The sequence below is a fragment of the Humulus lupulus genome, chromosome 3 (genome assembly GCF_963169125.1).
Source record: "Humulus lupulus chromosome 3, drHumLupu1.1, whole genome shotgun sequence".
NCBI lineage: Eukaryota > Viridiplantae > Streptophyta > Magnoliopsida > Rosales > Cannabaceae > Humulus > Humulus lupulus.
In genome coordinates, this window is record NC_084795.1 from 48,633,667 (window position 1) to 48,652,744 (window position 19,078).

The 19,078-nt window shown below is 28.8% G+C and overlaps 3 protein-coding genes across 3 annotated transcripts; 1 reads left to right on the forward strand and 2 right to left on the reverse strand.

Annotated features, from left to right (window-relative positions):
* Positions 1 to 2,485: 2,485 nt before the first annotated feature.
* Positions 2,486 to 3,031, forward strand: LOC133824094 (uncharacterized). Its single transcript, XM_062256961.1, has one exon. It carries the CDS (start codon positions 2,486 to 2,488, stop codon positions 3,029 to 3,031), a length of 546 nt encoding a protein of 181 aa, XP_062112945.1.
* A 6,316-nt stretch (positions 3,032 to 9,347) lies between these two features.
* On the reverse strand, positions 9,348 to 10,259 carry LOC133821106 (uncharacterized). The gene is made up of 2 exons (XM_062253599.1): positions 10,072 to 10,259; positions 9,348 to 9,859 (listed from the first exon to the last, which is right to left on the reverse strand). Exons 1-2 carry the CDS (start codon positions 10,184 to 10,186, stop codon positions 9,507 to 9,509), a joined length of 468 nt encoding a protein of 155 aa, XP_062109583.1. The 5' UTR covers positions 10,187 to 10,259; the 3' UTR covers positions 9,348 to 9,506.
* Positions 10,260 to 14,853: 4,594 nt separating this feature from the next.
* LOC133822652 (uncharacterized) lies at positions 14,854 to 18,633 on the reverse strand. Its single transcript, XM_062255056.1, has 11 exons — positions 18,464 to 18,633; positions 18,238 to 18,305; positions 18,099 to 18,169; positions 17,966 to 18,015; positions 17,469 to 17,542; positions 17,312 to 17,374; positions 16,392 to 16,479; positions 15,698 to 15,760; positions 15,542 to 15,621; positions 15,381 to 15,452; positions 14,854 to 15,280 (listed from the first exon to the last, which is right to left on the reverse strand). The coding sequence occupies exons 2-11, from the start codon at positions 18,267 to 18,269 to the stop codon at positions 15,199 to 15,201; spliced, it is 675 nt and encodes a 224-aa protein (XP_062111040.1). The 5' UTR covers positions 18,270 to 18,305; positions 18,464 to 18,633; the 3' UTR covers positions 14,854 to 15,198.
* Positions 18,634 to 19,078: the final 445 nt, after the last annotated feature.

A 19,078-nucleotide genomic window follows, 5' to 3' on the forward strand; every position in this document is an offset into this window, starting at 1 on the left:
AATTAAAAATATGTCATTGTTAACCAGAACGAGCCCACATGCATATTTAATACACATAACACATGCATATCTAGTCATATACTAATGTAACTCAAGCAACCACATAATAATTCACATATATCATGATTAATCACGTAATAATACAATTAAATCATTTATTGCCATCCCGACACACTAATTAAGACACTAAGCTTTATTAGCAAATTTGAGACGTTACGATAGTTATTTTTTTAATCAATATCTAGGTATACTTTTAGTAGTTTCGATACAATAATAAGTTACAACTCAATTTTTTATACACGATGGTATATAATGTAATTATAGGAGATCTCTCACAAATTTTTAGGAAATTCTGGATAAGTTCTGATTCCGAAATTATGATTTAAACAGCTATTTGCACGCATGCTTGTTTTGATATTTATATGCGCATACAACATGTTGTTTGAATTCTGATTTTAGCATCCTAAATTATTTAGAATTTCTTGAAAATTTGTAGGATGTCTCTTGCAACTACATTATACACCGTCATATAAAAAAAATAGAGTTGCAACTTATCTATGTACCAAAAATATCAAAAATACATATAGATAGTGAATAATCACTACATTGTACCCATAAATAAATATATGATTTCATTCTCCTATGTAATATATAACATATTCTCTCATTTATTTGTAACTTTCATGTATTATTTAAATTTTTAGAGGGTTTTTCAAACTCCTTACCTTACAATTAATTAACTCACGAGTTCAGGAATTTATATATGTGCTAAATTAAATTATAAACTTAATTATAATTTCAAATTTATATAGTCAATTTATTATATCATATGCATATGAGATTGGCCAATTGGCTATATGATCATATAGGAAGAAATTGATGCACACGTGAGAATTTAGGTTCAGTTGTAGAGATATGAAATGGTTGGATTCCAACCGATGTGCATCCACTACAATGGGAACCTTAGTAATTAACACTCTGGATTCTGGTACTTTTTGCAGAAAATAAAAAAGACTCCAGTCCAAGTCAAATGTTATAGCACACCAACTAATAATATGGTAAAAGTACACCACTTTCACTATAATATAAATAAACCTAGTTTGGGTAAAGTTTATTTGACTTGTATTAGTATATGACCGAATAAATACACCTTAATGGATGTGAGTGAAACCCATGAGCTAGCTATACACGTGTTGTTTTTTTTTTAAATGGAAATATTTCATAAACTATACACGTGTTGATTAGCTAATATATATGGATTAGCGCCAAATTAAGTTTTGAAAATTACATTTAGAGTGCATAAATAATGATTTCCATTCATCTTAAAAATAACATTTGTTGTCCTTTGCATTTATTAGGTAGTACCGTGTGTGGTTTTGAGTCCTAGATTCGAGTCCAATCAAACTATATAGTATTGTTTTCCATAACTAATTGTTTTTTTAACGAATTGAAAAAACAATAGAATTTGTATATAATATAAATATGTATACAAATAATATCGTTACATAGATGACATATTTGTGAAATATATATATATATATAAATATATGAACACGTTAAGAATAGAATATGTGTATATATGTACATCTACTATTTGTTTGATAAACGATGACGAAAAGCTTCAAGGCTTAATCAGTCTCTTAACTACTCTAATAATTTATGTAATTCATTTTGTTTGTTACGTTTCAGAAGAAACTACAAAAAATATGAAAATGACAAAAATAAGAAAGACATATAGGCTCATGATAATCACTTTACGAGATCATATAATAAAGGGGACAACAAAAAAATCCAACCCCACATGTCACACGAACCAAACTATACAAATTGATAAACAGAAACAGATAAACTTGGATTGGATAAAAATTGTTTCTGGGAAAATTGAAGAGAAACTTTCCGAGCCTCCAAACAGAGACACCACTAGCTATAGCTGGAAGAGTCATCAAGCTGGTCCCACACGCATTTACAGCTAAAACTGGCGTGACAATTGGACATCAAACACATGCAATTTCTTTGTCTCCTTTTTCCTATTTATCCTTATTAGCTTCACACTTAACGCGCATTCCATTTATTATAAAATAATAACTCACACATATTAAGAAAATAAAATATCCTCTCAAAATATAATAATAATAAATATATACCAAAATAACCAAAACATACCCCACAAAATATAACTTCCCTTTTTTTTTTTCTTTTTTTTTTTGAACTCGTTACACCCACATGATTTTTATTATTATTTTAACCATATATCTCAAATATTGATTCCTCGGCTTCATTGACTCTCTCTCTCTCTCTCTCTCTCTCCCTCCCTATATATATAATTGTTTTCTCATACAGAATTTTCCTCAAAGCAAAATCCAAAAATAAAACACCAAACACAAACCATTTTTGTTTTGTTCTTCTCTCTTATCTATTTCTTAGTTTCTCTCAAAACCTATACTATATAGCTACCTATAGAAGAAGCAGAAGAAGAAGAGAGATCATGGGGAACTATGTTTCGTGCACTTTGGCAACGCCTTTGATGAAAAACTCCAAGGCAGTGAGGGTGGTTTTTCCGGGCGGCGAAGTGCGGCAGCTCCGGGATCAGATCGTCAAGGCAGCGGAGCTCATGCTGGAGTGTCCCAACTTCTTCTTAGCCAATTCAAAGTCTCTTCACATCGGCAGGAGATTCTCCGCCCTCGCCGCAGACGAGGAATTGGAATTCGGTAATGTCTACATCATGTTTCCGATGAGACGAGTGAACTCCGTCGTCACCGCCGCCGATTTGGCTGTGTTTTTCATGGCTGTTAACTCTGCCGCCAAGCGGATATCCGGTGGAAAAGTCAATGGAAAAGAAGGTAATTGTGATTGTGGTGTGGAACAGAGTGGTGGCGATGAAGAGGCGAAGCGGCAAACGACGACATTGAGTTTAGAAGGAATTGAAGGGTTCGATCAAATCGTGCCGGAATTCAAATACAGATTAGCTGCATGCAGATCCAGGAAACCTATGTTGGAGACCATAAAGGAGGAGCCAATTCGTTTAAGATAAAATTATTTCTGTTAATCGATGGTAGGAATTAAAGTTAATTTCATTATGTGACTTTTTTATATATATATTTTTGGTTATCCTTTTTAGAAAACAGAGAATTTATATTGTTTAGTTTTGAATATATATATATATATATATATTGGTGCCCGGAATCAAATCACTTATTAGTCCATTATTCTGAATGTAAATTAAAGGGTCAGATTTTGTTATTTGTGACTTTGGTTTTGATTTTATAAGTAATTAAGCCAAAATTATTGTATCTATAAATGGGATTTATTTTGAGAAATGAGCATTATTTCTCATGGAAAAGTATAGTTGGTCAAAATGATTAATACAATTTATACAATTGAATGAGTTTAAATTTGATTATTGGTTAATTGATTTGTAGTTATTATGTTGTGGTGTTAATTAAGAATCTTGTTTTTTTTTTTAAATAAAGGTCAAAGTTGACATATAGCTTCTTATTAATTGGTCCAAGGTAGAAAAAACTAACCTACCCCCAAAGAAAAGTATAGAAAATAAAGTTAATTGATAGGGAAAGAAACGAGGTCGATACGTGGGTCGATTTGTATCATATTCTCAAGTAAAACACGCGGCAGCAAATTCATTCTACAACACACAAATCTCGTGTCATTAGAGTCGTCAAGAAACATCAACAGTGGAAATTCATATTTGCCGTATATATATTTATACTAGGTAGAATCAATGACTAATTTTAAAATTAGAAATATTATTTATAATTTTAATAAAATTGATACACTATTTTTTTTTAAATATATATAGAATAAATTATAGTTATAAAGTATATATAAATATTTATATCAATAATCTCTACCGACATTAACATAGATTTATATTTATATGGCTTCATGACATAGGTATAAAATACAATAATATTTAAAAAGAAATTAATATAATAGAATTAAAAGAAAAATAGAAAAAGTCCTAGTTTAGAATAGTATTTATGTATCAATTATTTTTAGTTTCTAATGTATCTCGTAATGTTCTTTAGTGAATTTGATAAAAAAAAAAATTTCAATCACTTGATAAAAAATAAACTATCACATAAATTTATAAGATAAAAAAATGATATGTTTGATTTTATTATTTTTAAATAAATATGATTTAATTATTTAAATTATCATAAAATATCTTTAAAATATTATGTTTTAATTAATTAATTAATTTATTTATTTTTGTTAAGTTGATGTTTGTTCTAGTTTTTAAATTTGACAGTGACAACAAAAAAATATATATTATATGTTTAATATAATATTAAGTTTAAGTTTAATTAAATTTTATTTAAGTTATAAAATGTATGGTGTTATTATTTTTAAATAATTATCATTGTAAAATATTTCAAAAATATCATATTTTAATTTGTTTAATTATTTATTTATTTAATTTTATTTAAGTTTAAATCATGTTTACAATCTATAGTTAAATATAAGAATATTCTATTAAAAGTAATAGAAAAAATAACCATTAAAACAAGAATTTCCGTTATCCACACCATTTATATATAGAAGAGATATACAAGATACAGTCAACCTCGTTGCTTACTTTAATTTATAGAGTTTATTCATTATTTTTCTTAAATTTGTATCATTTTTACATAAATTTTAAATAAATAAATACTATTATATATTAAAAAATGACATAGACATATAAAATGAAAAATTAAATCAAAATATTATTTATTATTTTTAAAAATATATATATATATATAATATGATAATTTTTTAAAATATAAATGATAATTTTTTTAATAAAAATTAAGATTATGATTATAGATTATTATTATAATATATATTAGTAAAAAAGTAGGATTATATATTATTATTATAATAATATTTTATAATATTTAAATTTATATTAATATAATTATTAAATATCTACTTTTGTATTATATATTATGATAATAAGGATGTTAATAATATTTAAATTTGAATTTAAATTTAAATTTATATTAATATAATTAATAAATATTTATTTTTAATTATTTTTAAATATATATTAGGTTAAATATTTAAAATACTCCATTAAACTTAAAAAAACAAACCGTTATCTACTCACTTTTTATATAGAATAGGTATATATATATTATATTTATACATACAACTTCGGCAAGATCACTTTAACGTACTAAATAATAGAGAAAAATAACAAGATGTGATTTTGACTATTAGTAATTTTTACTTTATTAAATTTTATGAGGTAAAATCGTGATGAATTGTCTCCCCCGTGTATAATTTTAAAAGGTCATAAATTGACATAAATAGTGATTATTGAAACAAAATCAGAAGAATAATTATCAATATTTAGTAGTATTAACAGTACTCATAAGAGGCTCCATAATTAAAGAGTTGAATTGATATATATTTATATGGAGCATATTTAGTGAATTATTTGTTCATAAATATATTTGTTGTGAGTTGACATTAATCTAATTCATAGCACGCTTTTATCACTCTTACAAAATTAAATTATTAATTTAAAATATCAAAATTTTATATTTATTGAATTTTGTTACCATAAATATTAAATGTTGTAACTTTACTAATAGTTATGATTATAAAAAGTAAGATTTTTTATATTTAAATTATAATTATTTTTTTAAGATAATTTTTTTTTAATTCTATCATTAATTTTTTTCAATAAATATTCTTTTCTTAATTGCCCAAAAATTGATGGTAATTTTAAAAAAATATATATTTAAAAAGACGGTAGGGGAAAAAAATGACATGACAATATAAATGCATAAATCTATTCAAATTAATTAATGAGCTATATGTGTAATTGGTACTTGTAATTTGTAGGCATAGTTTGGTATATTTATATTATTTAAAAAAACAAAACAAAAAGTGGAAAATTACAAGTTAATTTTGACTCTTTACTCTGATTAAAATTTACAAAAAAAAAAAAATAACAACTAAGTTACCTTAAATGCTTAAAATTTTTGATTAAAACTAGATCAAATATATTAAAGAATGTAATTATAGACATATTCTGATGACACTACATATCTCCTCACACAAAGAAAATTTTAAATTTAAAACATAGTATAAAATTACATTATTTAATATAGAAATTGAAAGAATAATGATATGTGTACTAAAATTATATACCAAAACATTACATCAATTGACGTGACACTGTTTTTTAAGATAGTGGGTTCCGCCTGAAATAAATTTAATTGGTTAAATTAAACTGTTATGTGAGTTGTGCAATATTTTGGTGCACATATCCTTACTCGAATAATTAAGACATTTAAGTTTGTTTCTTTTTTTTTTTTATCATTCATTTTAAACAATTTGAGACATTGAACTTTAAAAGTTTGGAAGAAGTCTCATTTCTCCATTACCAATCAATCAGTTTAATTTTCTTCTAACCATCTTCTTCCATCACTCTCTATCGACCCAAAGTCTTTCCTTCCAAACATAATGTAATGAAATTAACAAAAAAACAAGAATATTTTCTCTTACGGTCCAACATATTTTCTCCCCTTCATTACTATCTCATTAATTATTAATGTATCCAATTGCTTTTAGAAAAACCAAATTCAAAACCTGAAACTAAACAGAAATTCGTTAACAAAATAATATACTATTTCTTACTTGTGAAAATTGAACAAATCTTTCTTTTAGAAGAAGAAGTTACAAGGTACCTAATCAATTAATAATCTCAATTCTCTTTTCTTCCAGCCATGATGAACGCCATAAATATAGTTGACAGTTTGACTGAAGAAGAATCAAACAAACTAGAGACTACTTTTGTTTTGGTTTAAGAAGAAAAAGGAAGGGCTTGCAATTATTACCTAGAAAATTTACACACATGTATTCTGAATTATTAAAGGTAAAAATTTATGTGATTTCCTTATCCAACTACATTCATTGTTGTTTTAACTGACAATCTTTAATTGATCATTAAGAAAAAGAAATTAACTTTCACATAATGTGTCAGCTTTAGGAAGGAAAAAAAGGGCTTTTCTTACTAATAGTTGTTGAGTTTTGAATTCATAGAGGCAAAAATAAAAAAATGTATACTGCCATGTATAAACTTGCATGATTTTGATTGAGATATATATAAGTATAATTTTGCAAAAAAAATAAATTATTTGAGATTATGAGGGTTTTTTTTTTTTTGGAACATGCTTTTTGCTATACAAAATGTGTGGTCTGTACTTCTATTGTTGATGGAATCTCTATAAAATATGGTTCATGGCTGAAACTCAAATAGTTGTCACTTCAAAATCAATGTTGATGATGCCTTGTGTTATGAATTATGATGGATGGAATTTAAGGCCATTGTCCCTAATTCAAACTGTGAAATTATGGCATTAATTGCACACAAAAAAGAAAAAAAATATATTGTGGAAGAGCCAAAACTTTTGAGTATTGTGCTTATTTGGCTAACACATTGTGAATCAATTAGCAAGCTCCATTTCAATATTTGATCCTTCTAATTTGCTATTTTTTAGGAAGTAAAACAATGTTTTAACACAATATATATGGTTGGAGTTGGAGGAAGGTCCTTCTAATTATTGACATTTTTTATTTACTGATAAATAAAGAAAATTTCTTTTGGTTCTGCTGTTAGTTGCAAAGAAGAATGAATTTTTAAGTTACTACAACAATTGAGTTGTCTCCAACAAGACCTAAAAACTGTTTTGGGCCCAACAAGATTAAACTGAGATGACCTATTATCTATTATTGGGCCAGTAAAGCAGTTACGTACTTTTTGAGACCCACTTAACCGAAAATTAGGCTGCCTACCACTTTTAGTTAGGTTTATTAGAAAACACAACTTTTTTCTTTGCCTATATAAACTTACCCTTACTTTTATTTAGCAAGAATTATTGTGGGACAAATGTCACCCCCAAGGACGACTATGTTCATTGATTAGTGGACATAATTTGGAATTTGATTGGGTTAGTCCTTCATAATCATTAAAGCTTATCTTCATTAGTTAAATAATATTTTACAGCATGAACATTCCCAAATCTGGACATTTGATTATACATAAAAATTCTAATGTTTATTTTTGGACAAGATAAGGTTACTTACTTTAGACAACACGCAATTATAAACCATATGTATTATATGAATTGTGATTGTGCCTAAAACATAATTACTTGTAATGGTAAAGAAAAAGTTAAGAACTACTAATTAATTGATAAAGTTGAATTATGCTCGTACGTGGCATTCTGACACTACAATTCTTAATTCATTGTATTTTTGCATTTTCTGACCAAATAAAAGACTATGAAATTAATGTTGGAAACAGTATAATTTGGAAATTCTTACAAACTAAGCCAAGATCGCCTTATCATATACTATGGTACACCCTAAAGGATGCAAAAGCTATATATATGTACCTAACGAATTAAACTCTATGTAACTTATTAAATCGCCATATATTTTTTTTTCTCGAGCACGATCACTATTCAAACAGTTATTTATAGAAACATAAACATGTATATGAATTTGGTTATTATTATACTCACATGCAAACTAAATAATTACGTTTGGCGCCTATTGGATGAACAAGCATGTCCTAAAATTAGACATATGTTGCGGTTAATTACGGCACTTGAATAAAAATGTGTCATGAGTTTATTATTATTTTGATTTGATATTATATCACTTTTGGTCAGAATTAAAATGATAAGAGAGTTTGATTATAATGGACTATTTAAACATGGTTGGTTGTGTACCATCCCATCCAAGAAGCTTAATATATAGGGAGCCATATATATAGAAAATCAAGGTAAGATGCATCAAGTTGAAGCGACTAGTAATTAATATATATAGAATAAACATGTACGATGTTTGAGAAATACCAAACATAATTAAGAGAACTCTCTATACCCACCAGTATATATATATATATATATACTCAGACAAACATATAAATATATATATATATATATACTATTACATGTGTGTCGCATGCATGTTTTTATTGTGTGGCCTAGTATGAGTCTTATCAATCAATATATACTGTTCATATAAACAATATTAATGCACTTGTACTTGTGTAATTTTATACCATTATATAATGGCAAAAGGTCTAAAAGTAGGTATGTTACTGCCTGCTACAAGTTTTCAACTCTATGGCAAAAATATCGTCTATATATATAATATTACTATAATTATAGATTATATATAGTTAGTCCGAAATAATGAAAATGATTTCGGCTAGCTGGCATCTATACCCGACTGTATTATAATAATCCTATATAAATATCAATACCGGAAAGAAACCATAAATAATAATTATAATTAAAGATGTTAATTAGTTGGAACCATATATGATCCATGTAGTAGTGATCTTTTGATCATCAACGACCTCCGCTGCTACGACACATGCATTTCCATACAACGCTAGCTAGCTCTAATAGATTTTTACAATTTGATCATTTTTTACAAGTAGATATGACCATATATATATACCAAATCAAATTGAAGCTTTTTTAGAAGTAATTTAATTTGGTCAAGTGAACTATGAAGGAAACAAGGTAGATGCAAAGAGTGCCACTGAGAAAAGCAAGGCCAATTGCGGCACTTCCCAAACCCAAAAGCTCTAAGGAGTACTCCCATAACATTATAGCCAACCCATCATGATTATGATTATGATTATGATCATTTCGCTTCTGTTTATTCCATCCAATAATACTACTATTATTACTGTTATTAGTAGTACTATTATTCCAACCAATGTTCTTCGTCATCATATATTTTTCCATTCTTTCCTTCGTCCTCACCTCTTCTATTTTATCTCTTAAAACACTTAGATTAGCATCCACAATATTCTTTGCCGACTTTCCTGAAATTTTTTATAAGAAAAACTACTTAAAATATTATAACATATAAGAAAGAAGAAAAAAAACCAACTTATTTACTTGTTTTTATGCATGTTTGATCTCTAAAATATCTATTTAACAATATATATATGTACAATCATGTACATGTGTATATGAAATTCAAGATGAGTACATATATATATATATGATCTAATAAATATAATTACATAAATACCTTCATCAGATTTGAAGACCTGGGATCTGACCACTGATGGGTGCTTAGTGAGAACCTTGTGCCTGTTTAATGGCCGGTTGATAAAGCTTTTAAGAGATGATATAGAAGAAGCCATGTGTATATGTATATATATTTCTAAGTTATATTCCTTTTTCGAAGAATGTATGAGATATCTAGCTCTCTACTTCTTCAGAGTGTATATATATAACATATATATCCAAGAGCTAAAAAATTTCACCAAATGAAAGATTAACTCCAAATTAATATAATAAAGAAATACCATATGAGTTGATATGATCTAGATATATATAATCTTATTGTTGGATTAATTAATTACATATGTAGTGAATAAAATATACAAACTTGCCAACTGAACATACACGTACACGTATCTATATTAGTCCCAATGATCAATTTGGTAATAAATATTTTTATATCCTCGAAATTATTGTCTCGTTTATTCATTTAATTTAAGGTCGTGATGATTCATGATATAGACAGGACATAATATTTCACATCAAAAAGCATTATAATATATATATATATATATTTACTGAAGCAATTATATATAAAATTTGTTTTTATAATATAATTTCTTAATATTTAGTGAACAATATCACAGATAAAGCATTACAGAATACAACCAATCAAATTTGATTAATCAAGTAATAAGAAACAAACACAAAATGCATATTAGTCATAAATCAAACTACATAAACAACCTGATTAATTTAGTGATAGATGTTCTCGTGCGAAAGCGATTTTTAATAACATTTTTTAAAAAATCTCTATACATGTTTAAAAATAAAATAAAAAATGTAGTAATTTATTCAAAATAAAATGCCGAGCTAAATTTTCTGTCTCTATTTATTCTGTCTTTTCCATATATATATCTCACCACCAACTAAACTCATCTAAAAGGATTATTTATTTTTCACAAATATATTATTAATAATTATTTTGAATGAATTGACTAACTACCACCCCTTTATATGAGTTCGTGTATCCCATAAAATTGTTCATATATCAAATCAAGACGTTTCCATATATGGTGAGATTTTGTAATTAATGCAACTTCTTTTATGATATATTTACTTTAATACATCAAATTACTGTATTAAAGTAATTCTCTTATTTTAGTTGTATAATAAGATATATTTACCACCAAATTATATATCCCCACAAACAGATCTAGCTTTTGTTACCTATTATTTATTCACTACATTAAGGATTCTCTATTCTTTGATTATGAAATTAAAGCAAATTTTCAAGTAATTCTAATTAATACATTGATATATGAATTTGGTATTTTGACCAATTAAATAGATGAAGTGGAGAATAATTATATATCACATAGCACCTCCATACACTTAACCTTTCGCCTACGAAAAAGGGCGTATAAACTTGACTTTAACGTTGTAAAAGTACAAATGTATGTCTAATCGCAACCTAATTGCAATTAATAAATGCAAACCTTTTTTGTAACTAACAAAAATAAAGCAAACAAATATATATTACTACGCGTCAATCATTTGCACAGTTTGCTAACTTAGTACGTAATTATATGCTGATTATGGCCAACCTTATAGAGTCCTATAATGTGACAAGTAGTTGATAGAAACTAACATATAATTTATACAGTTAAAGATCAACACAAAGGAATTTATGGTCAGAAACTTGTCATCATGATGAATTTTTGGTAATAAGTCCCGCCATCTCAAAATAATTAACAAGAGATCCTAAGAAACTACGTATTTTTTTTAATGGGAGTGAGAAACAGAACTTTAAATTTTAATATTGACATCTACGTACTATGATTATCAATATCAATCGATCAAGCTAAACTTGCGGATTTTTAATAATGAAATAAATTACTCTCACAAATGTTCAATTGATGAGGGTTAGATAGATTTTGAAAGGGGTTTTTTTTTTTTTTTTTGAAAGGGGGATATTGCTTATTAAGTATACCATAAATAATGTTATACTAGAATAATCAATATAATTGTATTTGTATATATATACACTGTACACAAGTAAAATGACTTTTATAGAGATAAGTATCATATTCGACATCAATTAACACTTAGCACCTAAGGCGTGTTGGAAGTAGCTATGCAATTACTAGGCCGTGTAATTACTAAGGTAGTAATTACATATCCTAGTAATTACACTATTATTTAAAATACAATGTGTGTTTGGATGTCAAGTGGTAATTATTTATTAATTCCTAATGTCATGTTTTGCAAAATAGTTAGTAATTACCTAGTAAGAGAATTATGTAATAAATACTATTTAAAATTGATAGTATTTAAGTAATTACACAGTGTAATTTACATTTAATTACACAATATAAGTACATGGTCAGACAAACATGCCAATTCAAATAATTTTTCAAATTACACTCGATTCTAATTACAAAGTGGCTTTCCAAACACATTCTTAGAAATATTTATTGAGGAGAGGTGTTCCTATTATTATGAGAATAATAACTTGATTAGTTGGGCTTTTGAAAACTACTTTTCCGCTTTTAAAGATTAAAAAAAGTACTTCTAAGGTTATATTGAATCATGCACTTTAGCTTTTGACAGATGAAGCTCATCTTTATAGTTTTTTTGGAAGCCAAAAGCATAAACTTAGTGGAACAATGTAACATTCATAATCCATTCTTTGTCATTATATTATTTTGTTATATATATAAAGTCGAGAAAATTATTTAGCTAGGAACTAAACCAAATAACAAAAAAAAAAAAAAAAATTATCGCAAGAAATTGAAAATAAGTTCATTACTTGGCATCTGATAAGTAAAGTAACCACATAACCTTCACCTCGTATATATAATTGATAGGTCTCACACAATAAGCTATTTATATCATACATACTTTTTATATATAGATTTTTATTTTATGGTAGCTGATCTCCCATTTCAATTACACTTCATATTTGAATTAGGAAAAAAAGAACTGCGTTCAATAAAAGAGAAGTAAAAAAAGCCTAGTCTTAATTAATTAAAAATAATATGTTTTCTTTCTTTTTCTTTTTTCCAACAAAAGATGTATTCTTCTAACAAAAGATATGCTATCAATAGTGATGTTTTTAGCATTACTCCGTGACAGAAACTTAACTTAAATATTATATGATGTTTATTCTTAATAGAGAATATACTCATTTGGTATCCTATGTTTTTGCAAAGTATCATTTTGGTACCCTCTGTTTTCAATAATGCTCATATGGTACCCTGTATTTTAAAATCGTACATATTTGGTACCCTAAACTCAGATTTGATAGATAAAATTTTGTCAATTTAATCAAACTGCCGTCAAATATGTAAGTTACAAATTTAAATTTAATTACATAATTACATATAATTGATGACAGTTTGATCATATTGACAAAATTTTATATATCAAATCTGAGTTTAGGGTACCAAATATGTACGATTTTAAAATACAGGGTACCATATGAGCATTATTGAAAACAGAGGGTACCAAAATAATACTTTACAAAAACACAGGGTACCAAATGAGTATATTCCCTTCTTAATATTTAAATAGATTATGGAATACATTATTTTGGGACTTAGGTATATTTCCGAAAATGACTAATTGCAAAAAGAAGATATACATTTGAGCACCACCAAAAACCCTAAAAAGATAGAACCATGTTAAGTGGCATGAGTTGGCACCAAAGACAAATATCATGATAGAAGGATTCTATAGCCCCACCATAAATTTCCCACGACACCACCATATGCAACCACATTTACCATAATGACGAATGAGAAATGGATTATATGAAAGAAGATTAAAGGTATCAAAAAAGAAAAAGGGAAAAGCCATATAGAAGCACACACGTTAAATGACCATGAATACAAAGATTGAAACCAAATATAGTATTCCCTCTATCTTAACCTTTTCTCATGATAGACCAACAAGTGTACCATCAAAAATGTACTTTAGTTACATTATCATGCAGTTAGGCCCAGAAGGATATCTTTCTTAGTTTAGTGGACAATGAAAAGAAGATTTTCATTTTAAATGTATGTGTTCATTATTGCTTAGTATCATTCTGTGTATACATATTATATATTTATATATCCGGTCTCTATACCAAGAAGCAGAAGTGGAAACACTCCAACTAAAATGGAGGTGAGGGTGAGGCTTAGTATGTTACCTTCATTAATCAAGTCACAGACCAATAAATGAATTCCATTCTTTTATAAATTAATTTTGTAAGCTTTGGATACTACTTAACTAATTAATCACATATTTGATACCTTCTAGAATTGGGACCCATACTGATATATACTTTATTTATTTTTTATAGTCGAAACTCAATTCCAGGACAAGGATGTCTAAATATTTATATAGACACTACGAAGTTATACAAATTAAATTACAACAATTTTTCACTTCAATAACGGAATAAAATCACCTTCTATTCAACTCAATCAAGATCATTATGAATTGTCCCATATTTAATTTTGAAAATAAAAACGATGGGGAGATTTCACTTTCTTTGCTTTGATTTTTAAAAATAAAAATAAAGTTAAAAAAAATAATCTCATCCAAACAAAGCCTCCTGGAGATTCAAAATCGGGTTGCTTCTAGATATCTTAGAAGTTAGAACAGTCAATTTTGTCGCCCATAACCCATGGGCTTATTTGGACTCTTCTTCTTGGGATCTTCGGTCAACAAAAACACACACACACACACGAATACACTTTTCTGTGGCATGAATGTATCATCAGATGTCATTTTGAATGGGATGAACTACACAAGCAGATGATAAAGCTCCATTTCTAACAGAACTTAAGTTTGAAAGAAAGATTCATATTCTTCTCAAGTTCATAAAACGATATTACATTAATACACATAATCTTTGGCTCAAGGCTCATGGCTCATGGTCTCGTGCATACCGACATACATGACTTAATGTACATAGCAACACTCCTATCTACAGGACGACTATGAACAAGTAATATACGCACCAGAACTAAAAGGCTAACCTACTACTACTACTTGGGTCACGAGGGTACAGAACCTAGAAAGTTAATATAGCTACAGATGGACGTCAAGAGTATTGACATAATTCACATATACCACCCTAACAAGTAACAGCATATCCGCCTTACATGTCCATTCCATCAAAAATTTCTCCATCTTCCTCATAGCGTAGACCATCAACGAGGAATTCATCAGACACCATGTTACTACAACATAGAGCAGAGATAAGCCTCAAAATAATATCCCAAATGTAATAATTGTAAAGGCTCAAAATTCTAAGGAGTTCAAATGAATGTATAAGCCTACCTTAAACAGCAGAAACGGAAACTAACAACCCGCTTAAGTTTTCTATTATAGAAGAAGAAATTGAATGACCATCTGAAAGAATAAGGCAAAAAAAAAAGAACCTAAGTCACCAGTCCGGTCATATAACAACATGTAATGTGTCACATAGTATAGAAACTTACATAGCTCCTCTCTCAAGAAAAGGATCTCCATCAGAGTCTGGACTATAGCAATAAATTTCACATTCCGCCAATTTCACAACCTGTATCAAAACTGGCATGAACTTTTGTCCCAGTATGACTATTAAAATGTACTTCTGTTCTGTATATTGTACTAACCTCGTCTAGAGCCTTGTACAAAGTCTCCAACAAGGAGACACCCTCACTTGTCTGTGTCCATTCCTGCAAATAGATTACCCAGAAACCAAGATAAATTAACAATTTCCAGCTCAAGAGACTATGGTATGATGGCGAAAAATAAACGCAGTATAGCACATGTAATAAATAAAGGAAAGTGCAAATGGACATGAAGCCAAAGGGGGGAACAAATGCAAGGAAAAAGGGAGAGAAATATATCCCTCAACAAAATCACTAAATCAGTTCTGTAGAAGAAAAAGGATACAGAAAAGTACTAAAACGGACTGCCAGAGAAATTCATCTCTTATGTTAAGCAAAAAAAAAAATTTAGAGAAGGCATAATTCTACATCTGCGGTGAAATTATTTTGCAATTTTTAATACCCAAAAGTTCGAAAGCATAGCTAGAGCATATGTGACACAAAAAATAATTAGTAATAAAAAAATCTATTTCTTTTATTGAACATCAAAACCTAACATCATGGATTTCTTATATCATCTTCCAAGTTCTACTTTTCTCACATAAAAATCATGTCTACTTTATTCTCATTTTAAAAAGTTGAGAACATATATGACCATCCCAAGTCCCAACTGCTAAGCATGTCTGCATATCCATACAGTGCATCTGGACAGAAGCACAGAAAATACAACAATACACAAAATAAATAAATAAAATACCTTGGATGCTTCAAACATATAGGTATCAAAAGTCTGCTTAAACCCATCCCAGGTTTCCTCTGTGAAGAACTGATGAGCATTCATAGCACTGGAAAACCGCAAAAAATGATGAAACATAAAGGAGCCATTTCAAAACAATAACAAAAAGATATTGTCATTGTAGCAGCAGAATGTATACCCTTCTCATCGAATAGCACCATTACTTTAAGAAACTTTTACGACAAAGTTAACACAATTCAACTTTGAGAAATGGAGATATTTGAACTCTCAGCTCCTCCAAGAGCAACAGTGTCCAAACTGTCTGTCAAACCTCTTGACAACACTCCCAGTACGATTAGAAAAGGATCATACAGTGGGTTGCAACGCCACTCAATAAGCTGACAGTAACATTACCCATGATCCTCTTATTTAGGTTAATTTCATATAAATGTGTGAATGATAGAACATAAGATATAAACAAAGCAATTCAACTTCGGGAAATGGAGAGATTTGAACTCTCAGCTCCTCTAAGAGCAACAGTGTCCAAACTGTCTGTCAAACCTCTTGACAACACTCCCAATACAATTAGAAGAGGATCACACAGCGGGTTGCAACGCCGCCCAATAAGCTGACAGTAGCATTACCCATGATCCTCTTATTTAGGTTCACTTCAAATAAATTTGTAAATGATACAACATAAGATATAAATAAAGCATTTTAACTTCGGGAAATGGAGAGACTTGAACTCTCAGCTCCTCTAAGAGCAACAGTGTCCAAACTGTTTGTCAAACCTCTTGACAACACTCCCAGTACAATTAGAAGAGGATCACACAGCGGGTTGCAACGCCGCCCAATAAGCTGACAGTAGCATTACCCGTGATCCTCTTATTTAGGTTCATTTCAAAAAAATGTGTCAGTAATACAACATATGATTCGAATACCTGAAGTCATAATCCGGATACATATGATAGAGTGTCAGAACCAGGTAGATCAATGTCTTTCGGCTGAAGAGAGAAAATACGGAAAAACTAGTTAAATACAATACAAGACAACATGCATGCTTGCATTTTATCCTATTAACAATTATTCATTCGCCACCTTGATCTGCTCAAAAGAAATTCAGCTGGCGAGGAAGAGTCTGTATCTGAAGATTTCCCAAGATAATCAAGGATCTAAAGCAAAAAACAGCATTGACAAATCATCAATAATCATCCATTTGCAATCAGAAAACAATAATAAGATCACAGCTTATAAGATTTGAGACTTCCAGATTGGATATGAAGAAAGGAACCATGCAGCATAAAATGAATTTCTTTTCTTTTATAAAAACAATAATAAAGTAAACTCCGGTATAAAACTCAACAAATCAATTTCAACCAAGAATTGGAGTCATTTCCTTATTCACAAAGTTAAAATATGCAAAAGTCACGCATATACAAGATCAAAAATACCCAAATCTTGTTTAACCAAACCAACAATACACCGAGAAATGAAACCAATTAGCATAACGTTCAGGGGTTTGTGAACAATTTCAATTTTTTGCCTGCAGTGAGTTAAGAATAAGCCATAAAGAAGCCATGTATGACTTATTTTACCTCATTCTCTAGACTAAGCGACAACTTCTTATCCGTCCCCGTGTGTTTGCCTAAACAGTAAAAAATAATAATATTACAAATGTAAATAAAATAATTCTGTTTCAAACTAATCCAAAATTTCAAACGAACTCACAGGAATAAGCTTCGAGACAGCCTTTGATAGTACGCTCTCCAAGATTTAAACAACTCAAGAATTCATTTATTCTGAAAACAAATCCATCGTTAAGAACCTAAAAGAATTATTTGATGAAGAAAAACTACACGAAGATTACCTTTCTAATGGAGTGTATTCTAGAAACTTCATTGTGTCCCAGATACTCGTTAATGTGAACCTTAACAACTGAAATTGGAAAGTGAATTAAAATTGCGAAATTATACAGTAGAAAATTTGTGCAATAAACATTTAAATTTTGACAAAATCGTCGAAAATTTTGAAAATGCGAAAGCAAATAGAACAGAGATATGAAGAATGAGACCAATTTGAGAAACTCAAATCACCTCGGAGTAAGCCTTGATGAATTTGGGGAAGATTTGGAGCGAAATTCAACCAAATTTGAGTAATTACTGAAATTTTTGGGATCGGGATGGTTTCAGGAAGCCCTAAATTCGAATATTCGGAATATGATCTGATTTTTTGTTGGCGTTAAGGGCTTTGATCGCTATTTGCCACAAATAAAAAAATAAATAATATAATATTTATAATAATTGACAACACGAACCAAACCTGGGCTTAGTTATGGACCTTATGTAATGTAGGCCCAAATGAGAGGCTTGCCGTGTTATTTGGTTTTTTTTTTTTTTTGAGATAAAAGTATATTAATAAATAGTAGATCAAAATACAACACATGCTAGTGGAGGGGGAATATGCTCCAACCTACGGGTGTACGCGGGTCGGGTTTTCGGATTTTGGGTGTATCGGATTTGGTTTTTGTAGATTTTGGATGGAGGTAAGTGGTACCGAATCTGGTCTGAAATTTTCGAATTTTTGGGTGATTTCAAGTTTCGGGTGGGATTGATCCAAAAATAGGTTTTGGGCTGAAAATGGGCATTGGTAAAAAAATTTCAAAATACTATTTTTTGACACTTTTGATTTTTCTTTTTTACTTTCCACAT